Below are 13169 nucleotides of genomic sequence, written 5' to 3'. Positions count from 1 at the left end.
AGTGAAATTAAATACCAGTGAAAATAAATGATTTTACAGTAATGTTTCTTGGCTTATCAAATTCAGCTGATCTACAGGCTTGAAATTGAGAAAAATATCTTTAGTCAACTGAATATTGTGGAATATTGCAATAAATATATAAGCAAGTACTTCATCAAAAATTTTTAATTCTCCACTCATCAGTAACAAAATCTCATCATGAAATCAGATTTGTCATGGTAGTATCTGTTTGAAACTTTTTGTGACAAATTATGTTATTTTGTCAATAGGACACCAGGTGATGTCACTAAGAAAGACCCTGCAAGACAGACAGTGGCATACTCACCTCGCTCGAAATTGGGGACTCTACTTCCTGAATTCCCTAGTGTCAAAGATATCAAATTGCCTGCGAGTGTACAAGAAGATAAGGTGAGAGGAATTTGATTAACATTTAAGAGGCCTGAGGTACCTATTTTCTTGTAGCTATTAGTATTAGGCTACTATTATACCATTTGATCAAATACCACAGCGATTGAATGGGCTTGTAACCTGGGTGAGTGCACCTCAAGCCCTGGCTCATGGAAGAAGTCTTTGTTTGCATGCAAATCATATTATTAGTATCTGGACTAAAACACTGAAAATCTTTGTATTGACACCAATCTATGTGTTGTTTGTCTTTCAGGTTTCTACGTTTATTATGATGTACAGAACTCATTGCCAGAGAATATTGGACACAGTGATTCGTGCCAACTTTGATGAGGTAAACAAACGAAAAAGATGTTATGTACTCTAGGTGGCGCTGTTGTATAATGCCACAATTTTCTAATTTCTTCTTATTTCTTCTCAGGTTCAAAGCTATTTGCTACACTTTTGGCAAGGAATGCCCCCACACATGTTACCTATCCTGGGCTCCACACCTGTAATTAACATTGTTGGAGTGTGTGACTCAATCCTTTATAAGGTAATTTCATCCAAGTATTTAAAACAAATTATTTCTTTTTAAAATGGACGCACCATGCTTTTTAAATTAAGTTGAAATAAATAAATAAACATAAATAATGTCATTTTTTTCATCATCATCATCATCATCATCATCATCATCATCATCATCATCATCATCATCATTTTCCAGACAATTTTCTTCATCTCTTTAGCACTTCTCCTTAACGTCTTTCATTTTAGTGATTTGATATTGGTTGAATTTCTCCAAAGTAATATTAATTACTTTTCTTTACTTTTTAAAACTTGACATGTTTATTATGTTACAATATTATTTTAATTTATTTGAAAATACACTACATATTTTCAACTTGCAGGCCATATCTGGAGTGTTGATGCCCAGCGTACTACAAGCTTTACCTGACAGTCTGACACAGGTCATTCGAAAATTTGCCAAGCAGTTAGATGAATGGCTTCGTGTTGCCCTTGACGACTTGCCAGAAGCCTTACAAAACATTAAATTTGATCGTAAGTAAAAACAAACTATATAGAGAACATGGCTAATAGCCCTACCCCAGCTCATTCAGAATAGATGTATGAATGACAACAAAACTGATTTGATCAAAGTTGAAGCAAGCAGCATTAATGATTTAAATTTTTTTTTTTATTCAAAGTGGCTAGACGGTTTTCACAGATGCTGAAAAGACAAACTTCATTGAATCACCTTTGCCAGGTAGGTAATACATTATGTAGATTATATGTTCATGAATATTCATGACAAATTCAATGTACCCAAACTGTATGTATATAGCTCATGAATATTCATGATAAATTCAATGTACCCAAACTCTGTATGTATTATGGCTTATGAATATTCATGATAAATTCAATGTACCCAAACTCTGTATGTATATGGCTCATGAATATTCATGATAAATTCAATGTACCCAAACTCTGTATGTATATGGCTCATGAATATTCATGATAAATTCAATGTACCCAAACTCTGTATGTATTATGGCTCATGAATATTCATGATAAATTCAATGTACCCAAACTCTGTATGTATATAGCTCATGAATATTCATGATAAATTCAATGTACCCAAACTCTGTATGTATATGGCTCATGAATATTCATGATAAATTCAATGTACCCAAACTCTGTATGTATATGGCTCATGAATATTCATGATAAATTCAATGTACCCAAACTCTGTATGTATATGGCTCATGAATATTCATGATAAATTCAATGTACCCAAACTCTGTATGTATATGGCTTATGAATATTCATGATAAATTCAATGTACCAAAACTCTGCATGTATATGGCTCATGAATATTCATGATAAATTCAATGTACCCAAACTCTGTATGTATATGGCTCATGAATATTCATGATAAATTCAATGTACCCAAACTCTGCATGTATATGGCTCATGAATATTCATGATAAATTCAATGTACCCAAACTCTGTATGTATATGGCTCATGAATATTCATGATAAATTCAATGTACCCAAACTCTGTATGTATATGGCTCATGATAAATTCAATGTACCCAAACTCTGTATGTATATGGCTTATGAATATTTATGATAAATTCAATGTACCAAAACTCTGCATGTATATGGCTCATGAATATTCATGATAAATTCAATGTACCCAAACTCTGTATGTATATGGCTCATGAATATTCATGATAAATTCAATGTTTCCAAACTCTGTATGTATATGGCTCATGAATATTCATGATAAATTCAATGTACCAAAACTCTGCATGTATATTGCTCATGAATATTCATAATAAATTTAATGTACCAAAATTTATGTATATGACTCATGAATATTCATGATAAATTCAATGTACCCAAACTCTGTATGTATATAGCTCATGAATATTCATGATAAATTCAATGTACCCAAACTCTGTATGTATATGGCTCATGAATATTCATGATAAATTCAATGTACCAAAAGCCCTATATTTGGTCATGTATATTCATAATGTAATTATTTGACAGGCCTCCAGAACAGTGATTCACAGTAATGATATAACATCTCAGATGTTGGAAGATTGGAGAACGATTGACTTGAGTAGCATTTCAAGACAAACCCTGTATACTGTGGATAATGTCAGAGAGGACGACCATCAAGTCATTGTCAAATGTAAGTCTTTTTTTCACCTTCAAGTTATATTCACACTTTGTATTATATGCAGGATGCCCCATGGTCAGTGAGAGGTGTTCTGTAGGTCATGCAAAGTGGGAATGCTTACAGGGGCCAGGGGTCAGTGAGAAGTGTTCTATAGATCATGCAAAGTGGGAATGCTTACAGGGGTCAGTGAGAAGTGTTCTATAGATCATGCAAAGTGGGAATTTTTAAAGGGGTCAGGGGTCAGTGAGTTTCTGTATGATCTTTTAAGCATAATATACAATCTCACAAAGCTTGTGAAAGGTTTATGGTGCTGAAAATGTGATTTCTATTATTTTTCTTTAGATATATAGATGATTTTTGTTTGTCTGATACTTTTTCCCTAATATTGTACAATGCTCCTTCTCCTCGCACATGATTTTATGTCATATTGATGATGTCATACAATTAACTATTCGTGTCTTGATCACAGTGTATACCGAGTTTACTCATTTGTTGGAAGACCAGTCACCAATTGAAGCATACACAGATTGGTTGGATAGTATGGTAGACAGATGTGTTATTAAGGTATGTGTGCCAATCTTGTGGGTTTAGTTGCATATCAGACAATATATCCTTTAAAATGAATCAGACAAGACAATATGCTCTATATTGCATATTAAAGGAATAAATTCACAAATTGTCAAATACATTGGATGGTCATAACAATACTATATTTAATGTCAGAAGCACATCTCTCAATAATTTAAAGGCCAGTGTAAATCAATAGTTTGTATTGTAAACTGGATCATTAAAGTATGACTTTTTTTGGCCATAGACAAACCTCTGTAATTTTTGTAGCAAATACGGTATTTATAATATTAAATTGCAACAAATTCTGTATCATCTCTGAATATAGCCAGAAACCAGCGCTTTGCACACAAGATGAATAAAAAATTGATTTCTTTTCTTTTTTTTTTAGCTTGCTTCTCGAAAAATCGGTTCATTAAAGAAAGTTGCTCGACAATTTTTATTGATGTGGTCATGTTTTGGTACAAGGGTTATTAGGGATATGACTCTTCATAGTTCACCCAGCTTTGGTAAGTAACTGTTAATAGTATCATATGTTATTTAGCGATGGCTTCCCAGTACCATGACTAAATGCCATCTATAATATTTTAAGCTTTGATAAATCTATGAATAATATATAAGTGAAATGGTCTGAAGTGGGTTGGCCTCAGCTACTGGTCAGTCTGTGCGTATGTTAAAACCAATGTGGATACTACCAATCCATTATTACACAGAATTCTGTGCCGACTACGTGGTTGCACAGAAATTCACCAAGCCATTTATTCAGGATTGCTGGATTCCAGGAAACCTAGTACCATGTGTGTGATTGCAATCAAACATTGCAAAAAATTAGCTAAAGACACAGAAACTGTAATTTTATCACTATCACAAGTATCTGTATCACTGTGCATTGAAAAGAGTGCCCTCTTGTGACAATTAATAGAATTATCTGTTGTAAATGATTTTAAATAAAGAATGTGACATTTGTCGTTTACAGGTTCCTTTCACCTAATTCACCTCATGTTTGATGAGTACGTACTATATTTGGTCGAATCTCTTCATGTACAGGAGCGGGCCAATGAGTTGATGCGACAGATGAAAGGAGAACAGCCAACAGGTTAGTTTTACTCCGACCAATATCGTTACAGCTGCTCATTTCTAGCAATGTTGATAACACGTTTTAATAATTTAACTAGACTAGCAATGGTAACTAGTGAACATTGTCAGACTAGCAATGGTAACTAGTGAACATTGTCAGAATAGCAATAGTAACTAGTGAACATTGTCAGACTAGCAATAGTAACTAGTGAACATTGTCAGACTAGCAATGGTAACTAGTGAACATTGTCAGACTAGCAATGGTAACTAGTGAACATTGTCAGACTAGCAATGGTGACTAGTGAACTTGTCAGACTAGCAATAGTAACTATTGAACATTGTAAGACTAGCAATGGTGATTAGCAATAGTAATAGTGAGCATTGTATTTTATTTATTTCTTCATGTTATATTCTGGTTATCCTTCTGGATCAGAGTTTGTGACAAAGCAGTGCATTTAGATCCCATTTGGTTACTTGGAAGTAATTTTGTATTTGTATTCACATTTGGTGAGTTAATGTAATTGATCATATATTCTAATCTTTCAGATACTGGTGACGATATCATTTTACCGAACCCCATATTCACGCCAGTGTCTATTTCAACTGGAGATAATAGTTTAAGAAACAACGCTTCAGCTTTATCAGCAACATCCCCAACAGGTAAATCTTTTCACAATATTTATGAGGTATCCACAAATGAGCAATAATTTTGCTAGTGTTTTTAAGTGGTTGTCGTTTTTGAAAATAGCATTTGTCACAATTATTAAATTTTACTAAAATTAGAATATTCTTTGGTGTGTGAAACAGATCAAATGTTGACAATGTGCACAGATGATAATGACATTTTTAATCAATAACTGTGTTACTTTGCTACACATACGAACTGCTTAATTTCCTCTTATGTTTTCAAAAATGTTGATCAACACTAATAGAAAATAAGGTGTTACAACCATTTGGTTCAAAATTATCAAAATAAATTATAGAAAAGCGAGAAAAAAAAAGAATTTTGGCAAAAAAATATGGCACTCAAAGCGTAAATGTAAATGACTTGTTGAAAGGTAGTATGAATGAAACAACAAACTGTTTTTAGATCACATTCATTGGAGATGTACTTCTAATAGAGCAAATACGGTATTGTACTTGATGGAGAGAATCAGAGCTTTTCATTTTCCTCCCACCTGAACCCGGATTCATATTGCATCTCACATACATTCTTCATTTGTTTTCTAGACTCCAATGCATCATACCAGAGTCCTCATTCATATAACCCCCTGGCATCAACAACCCCTAGTTCCCATGACAACATGTCTTCATCCCGATCTACCTCATCAGCAGGCCATCTCAACATGACTAATAACCACATGGTCTCCCTGTATTCAACACCAGCCGAGGAGGTTAATCCATCTGTTGGGTAAGTGTCTCATATTCACTGAATTCATAGAAAAATTTGCATAATTTTCCCATGAATCATCATTGCATGAAACGTAAACATATTTTCGACTATAACTAATTGTAAGAGATTTATGCTTATTGTTGTTGTATCCCCACATGCTATGTACTGTAAAATACCTCAGCTGGAATTAATTTTTGCTGAAAAAACATTTTGGGTGTTTTGAATGGAATTTATTTTCACTGATTTTTGACGAGTTGAATGTAAAATATAGGAAAAAAAGTATATTTGCTGGATTTTATTTTAACTGAATCATTCTTTCAGCAAAAATAGGTAAAAATAAAGTATTTTATAGTATTCAATATATATAACTAATTTGCACAATTATCTCATGTTATGTCCATTTCATCACATTGTCGTTTTTCAATTCGTAACACCAATTTTTTCTCACTGAATTCCACCATGCTTATTCTGAATAGAAATATTTTAAACTTTGAATCTGTTCAGCGCAAGGAATTCTATAACTTCAGTCAGTGCCTACGGTACTTACGAGAGATAATGCTTTAATTCATACTTGTGTCAATTCTGACAATTTTTTCTTAACCAAGTTTTGGACTAATCTTAGACGTTGTATTTATTAGTGTTGATGTTTGTTAAAAATAAAGGATTAATAATAATAATAATTTTCTTCTACAGTTTCCATTATCCGAGTGGTTATCCGAGCCATGGCATGAGTAATCAGTATTCCCAATCTCCACATGACAGTAATGCATACAGATATGGACATTACTCATCGTCTGTCACTCAGGTAAAGACTAAATGATTGTGTTATAATAGTTATTGAGTATCTTAGTCCAAGTCAAGCATCGAAATGTTTTATCTCTCTGTACGTATAGTGGCGCTGGTGGTGGCGGCAGCGATGTCTTCTCAAAAAACGCACTATATACAAGTGCTAAATTGTTTGTACCGCACATTTTGATTGTGCTTTGTGCCGCTGCACACTGGGGATGCAATAGACTCAAATGTGTTTACTGGGTGATGGGTAGCAATAAAATAACACATGACCCTAATGCCATGTATAATGTGTATAATTAGATTACACAAAAGACCTACTATACAATTTAAAGCGAGAGGGTCGTCACCTGCACGGGAATTGAGTCCTAAGCGATGATAACAACACACGCTAAAAATGCAAAGGCTCATGGGTAGACGCTTGTTTGTAAACAATGACACGCTATGGCCATCTGAGGCATGCGCTGGTGACGACTCCCTCGCTTTAATGTGTAGTAAATCTGGACTGTTCTTTGTTCTCTGCATTTCCAATGTATCAATAATTAATTATGATGTCTCATTTCTACCCCAGTACTCATTCAACGGTCGTGTTAACAATATGGACCAGGGTATTATTGGAAGCACACCAACTGCAGTGAACGGATGGTCAGGCGACAGCAGCAGTAGGTACGGAACAGGATGTAACACTTCGTCTACAAACCCAGCATTGCATTACCATGACAACATGTACTCGCCAGGATTTATGAACTTTTCACACCGAGGCACTGAGTATGATTCGCAGCACTATGGTCGCTATGCCAACAATGACAATATGCAAATGGGTTCAGCAATGAATGGCTACACCCATGGATATGACGCATACAGTTCACCACCCGGGAGTTACTATAGCAACAAAAACAAGGACACTAGTAGCAGCGGAAAGCGAAAAAGCGGCATGGACGATCTATTGGTGGAAGGCGATAACATGCATAAGCGAGCCAAAGCGCCAAATGATATGTCAACGTACAGTCAACATTTCCAGAGACTGCAGACTGCAAACTGAATTGCAAACGACTTTGACTAAACTTGACTCGAAACAGAGGGGTGATATCACCACAAACTCTTTCCTCATTCATACATTTTGTACATCCTTGTATGTTACCATCTTGTATCTAGATGGCTTGCTCAGTTTTTATTTGAAAAATCTACAAGACAATATTTGAGTCACATAAAGCATGTGACTAAATAACGGTAGTATTTGTGTGACTAAATAAGTAGTGGAATTGGTTCTATCCTGTGATGATCTGTATTTCCAAATACATAGGAATACTCGTCGGTTGTTGAGACAATTTTTGTTTCACTTTTGAAAAACTGTGTTGTTAGAAACACAAGAGTTATGAACTCTATTGTAGTTAAGGAGAACCACACTGTTACTTACTCTTAAAAGGATCATGAATATGCAGACCACTTTTGACCATATTTTTCTTAGTAAATTATATTTTTTATTGCACTTCTGGCAAATGAGAAGTAACGAGACTTCATGAATGTCCAGGATAAATGAATATTCTAAAGATAAAGAACATCAACAAACCAAGCTGTGGCATACTGTAAATATAAGAAACCCAAAAATGTAGTATCTGTACTATGTAGCCACATGCAAGGCTTTGATCCACCCCTATAGTTATAAATGTTTTATTCCTTTGTTTTTAAGATTGTTCTCCTCAAAAATCCCACCTAAAATTGTGTGTTCTCAGTGCCATCGAGAGGAGAAAATGTAAATATATTAAAATACAAACAATTTTCAATTATAAGACTTACTTTTATGGCTTTAAGTTTTTATGCATTTCTCTAATTTATGACGTCTTAGAATTGTAGGACGTAACAATGTCAGCAGTGATGCCTGGAATCCCACTTGTCAGTTTCCATAGTGTCTTTCCTAAGTCTTCTATCTACTGTACATATATTTTCATAACTAGCCATGTGACATATTCAATATTAATACATCATGGACAGAAAAAAAATTATGAGGACAGTCAGTCTAAAGTTAATTTTATATATTTCGGTGATAGGAAAGACATTATTCAACAAACAAGTCAAGACGATTCCCATTAGTTCTGGAACAGTACATAGCTTCTCAATATTTGAATAGTTTTAGATATTCAAATGAAACAATTAATTTATTCTTGCCAAATACCAGAACTACACTTATAATTAAGTTAATTATTGTTGTTTGGAATTGTTTTTATGCTATGACAGTAAAGCTATATGGAGGAAGACCAAAATTGTTCTGGTCTCATAGTAAAAATTTAGATATTACAAATGCTTGTGGTCCAGTGCTAATCAAAGCATCATCTCAATATTGGAAATTTTAAATAAAATAAGAACCATCATTGATGACCTCTTGTTGCCTAGCAATCAGCAATCGTCCAATTGATATGTACAATTTCCCTCATTGTTTTCACAAGATGAATCTAGAGGGCTCTTGTGATATTAGTCAGCAGGTGCATTGTACTTTTGAGTATGTGAATTATTAATATTTTAGTTTTTATGACAATGTAGCCTTAGACTATGACAATGGCACAGCATTATTTAAAAAATGAATACATTAAAACTGCTTCAGAAATTTTGAGATTTTTTTTCTTTGTATTTTGTCTATGAAACTGTGGCCATGCATATTTGATTCTTTGCTGAAGCTCACTGCATATAATATTTATATTTTATTATACTCAGATAAGTCTGTCCCAACTGCAAATAATGTTTGTTTCTATGGAAACATTAATGCCTGTTTTGCAATCTTATTCGAGGGATAGTGGCATATTTAAAGTGCCGCATTGCGCATAACTTTGATTGGCCATCGTAGATAAAATGACAGTGTTATCCATGCTCTCCATACAAACCATAACGCTTTTATTGTAGTCCTTTCTGTCAATCTGATAATCATTTCTATATCAATGAGATGATGAAATCATCCTGATTAGACTTTAAAATGCAGTTGAATTGTAGTTCTTTATCAATCAAAATCAATGTAAAACATTGATTATCAGCTTTTTTCCCTCAACTAATGGTGTAATGAAACGGTCGTTAGCTGTGGAGGCTGAAGAGAAAAATACTAATCCGGGCATAATGTACGTTTGGGACCAATTTTCATACTGCTGTTTGCATTCAAATTTGTAGTCATTTTCTATTTGAAATTGAATATCGTTTCCATGGTTACTATACAGTGCATAGTCTCATGATGATTGCAGTGTTTGAAGGGTAATTTAGACTCTGACTTGTATTAATATACCAAGTGCACTTACTACATGCGATATATGTTGTTGTCATGGTAAATTTAGACCTGTTCATATGTAATAGTAATTTATTTATTATCCTCTATATGTTTTCTTGAAGCATTCCTTGATCTAGAGATTCAATGTTATATATTGTATGTGTTGATCATGAGCAAATAAATAAATAAACGAATGATTAAGTATAATGAACTGGAGTGTTATTTTATATTTTTTGAAATAACATGCAAGTGGATATTGATCAATTTTGTTTTGCTACAAATTGTAAATGTATTCTGTTTTAAATTGGGGGAGTCGACGCATGCGTCAGGTGGCCATATCGTGTCATTGTTTACAAACAAGCATTTTCCCATAAGCCTTTGCATTCTTAGCATGTGTTCAATTCTCAATTCTTGTGTGTGCTCAGGTGACAACCCTCCCGCTTTAACTTAAGCACAATTATGATTATAATCATTAGGATATTTTTTTTTAAATTTTACTTCTTTTCCATTAAAATGCCAGTAACAACACAAGGTCAAGCATTTCAGAACACAATCAATTTTAGATCACGCAAAGAAATAAAAAATCTTTGGTCAAATTTTTCAAAAAAATGGCGATGATGCGATTTGTTTTTTACTAAAATATTTGACTGCGCAACCATTTAGAGGGTTTAATCAATTCGTCAATAGAGGGCGCTGTGCATGGCTAAATTTTGTTTGGTGGTTCGTTGTTCAGACCTTACCGTTATTGAGTGTATGAGTTTGCGCCCTCTAACGGGTAGTGATGTAATATTTATTGTTTATACAAACTTAGGAAAAGCAAAAGTTCAGTTAAAATAAACATCTTACCTGGTAGCATCATGGAGTAAATGCGAAGATATTTACAAGATTGTACCTGATTGGCTCACCAACCCTAGCACAAAATAGTCAGACCAATCAGAGAGCGGCTTGTTTGTTTGTCTTGTATGGATGCTTCCACTCAACTGACATCATGCAGCAAAAACAATCAGATAGTTATGAGAAAAAAAAACTGGCATATAGCTAAAACTCAGATGTCCCACATTATATGGAGAGGTCTAGGAAAACCAGTTATACTTGAAATGTATCTTTAACAATGCAAAAAGCATCGCCAGGCGATGGACGCGGGGCTTTTTGGCAACGACCGCAAACGTATCCGTGTCCAGCCATTGGTTGGCATGGCCACTTAGAGGTCAAAATACGCGTTCTATTTTTACGCGTTAAGTTTGGCTCTTCCGTTTCACCCCCTCCGGAATGTTCTACTTTCGCAGCCTAATCGCAGGTTTTTTAAAAAACGTCGAAAAAACACAATAATTAGTTAAAATATTCCTGTTTTTGGCGGATTATTGATAGAGAATAATTTCTTTAATACAAAAATGCTGAAAAACCGTAAGTTTTTGACTTAGTTATTTTTTTATTGGCGAAAAACTGCGAACTCGGCAAATTTGGTTGCACAACTTCCCTTTATCATATACACCTAGCGACACCGATGCCAGCTGACTGTGGTCCCTTTAAATACACGGTTCCAAAAGTTTCTAGCTTACACAAACGATTAACAAATGTGAACTCTAGGTGGCGCTCACAATAAATCTGCAAAAACAGTAAAATATAAATTGGCGACTTTACATCATGTATGGCAACTTATCACAGATTATCGTGTTTATAAGCTAAGCTATACACATCATAAACATAAGACAAAGACGTTAGATAAATTTGGATCAAAATTTTGCTCAACAAATCAGGATCCTTATAAACAGTGAGCAAAATTTGCTCTTGAAACAGAATAAAGGTTGACCATAGAAATCGAGAAGGGAACCTATTGTTTATTGTTTTTAATTTAGCGTGTATAAGTATTACCATACAATGTTTTAATTAAGTCTCTGACTTTTAAATATAAATATGTGTTTGAAAAGGAAATGTTGCTCACGGTTTACGACAGGGATTCGCTACCTGGTCTGGTTGGAAAATGTTGCTGATTTGCAGAATTTTGCAAACCATTTACCTGCTGCAGAATTATAGAATTATCGGGATGACCTTAGTGTCACATGAACAAATAAATAAGTCGGCGTACTACCAACATTCAACAGGTGTCTCCATGATGAAAATTACAGTGAATCTAAGGCAGAAACGTTTCGGGGTTGGCGGTTGTATACTACTGAATTATTCACAGACTCATTGTAAATATAAGCAGCAACGTTTAAGAAATCACTGTTACTGTGTTTTTATTTTCATTTATCAGTCGTCTGAATTGATACAGGGACTATGCATTTATATAGCCTTCGGTTACCTTTCGTTCGAGACATCCAAGACTTGAAATTGAAGCAGATTCCGAAGACTCCTCCTAGTTGTGGATTTTCCCAAAGACTTCAACGGCATAGGAGAGGACGTTTTCAGTGCTGGCGTCAGCCGTCTGAGCCGAGAATTTACTAAGCATGGTATCGTTGTGAACACTAGCTTTGTGTTCGGGGAACTTTATCTCGCTTGGCTGATTAGTTCATTACAGATAGTCAAGATTTATTCACCCAAACGATCAGCTGGGGTAACGCCTCGCTGTACAGTTCTCTCTTTCCTCTCACAAATCTTATAAACTTTGTCATAAAATTCTAAGGCGTGGTAGTGTAAACATGCGATCAGCCAATCGCTGCAGTCGTCGGCACGATCACGTGATTACCAGGGATGCGTGCGTCTCACGGTTAAAAAATTGCGAAATTGCTACTACTAAATACAATTAGTACACAATCTATTTATAAAATTCCTGTAGTACTAGTATATATTTATAATGTCTACCCTAAACATGCAAACTGTTGTTCCTAAATAATAATGTAACGTCGTGTGAACCAAATGTGCGTACTGGGTGCCATTGTGATAACGTTATAATACTTTTGTAACTTTAAATGGAGTGTCTGTTATCTCAATAAACAAGTCTACTGGGCCCAATTGTATATGAAGATAACGTCGTGACTGACCCGGCATTGGTGTGGGTTCATGGTACGAAGAAATAACGT

At 34.6% G+C, this 13169-nt stretch overlaps 1 protein-coding gene across 2 annotated transcripts in view; it reads left to right on the top strand.

The window, feature by feature from the left end:
• LOC102802318 (transcription factor RFX4-like) overlaps positions 1 to 10356 on the top strand; it is a 48202-nt gene extending 37846 nt beyond the window's left edge. For both annotated transcript variants that reach the window (XM_085501090.1, XM_085501091.1), the window contains exons 7-19: positions 270 to 408; positions 662 to 739; positions 827 to 940; positions 1296 to 1446; positions 1593 to 1651; positions 2944 to 3088; positions 3546 to 3640; positions 4035 to 4152; positions 4620 to 4739; positions 5267 to 5380; positions 5951 to 6131; positions 6807 to 6918; positions 7474 to 10356. In XM_085501090.1, coding sequence (XP_085357216.1) covers positions 270 to 408; positions 662 to 739; positions 827 to 940; positions 1296 to 1446; positions 1593 to 1651; positions 2944 to 3088; positions 3546 to 3640; positions 4035 to 4152; positions 4620 to 4739; positions 5267 to 5380; positions 5951 to 6131; positions 6807 to 6918; positions 7474 to 7944 — 1897 coding nt within the window. In that variant the 3' untranslated portion in view covers positions 7945 to 10356. The remainder of the gene's footprint in view (positions 1 to 269; positions 409 to 661; positions 740 to 826; positions 941 to 1295; positions 1447 to 1592; positions 1652 to 2943; positions 3089 to 3545; positions 3641 to 4034; positions 4153 to 4619; positions 4740 to 5266; positions 5381 to 5950; positions 6132 to 6806; positions 6919 to 7473) is intronic.
• The last annotated feature ends 2813 nt before the right edge of the window (positions 10357 to 13169 follow it).

The sequence above is a fragment of the Saccoglossus kowalevskii genome, chromosome 7 (genome assembly GCF_978046115.1).
Source record: "Saccoglossus kowalevskii chromosome 7, keSacKowa6.1, whole genome shotgun sequence".
In the NCBI taxonomy this organism is placed as follows: domain Eukaryota; kingdom Metazoa; phylum Hemichordata; class Enteropneusta; family Harrimaniidae; genus Saccoglossus; species Saccoglossus kowalevskii.
Note: the sequence above shows the minus strand (reverse complement) of the source record. Positions and strands in the feature narration are given on the sequence as shown.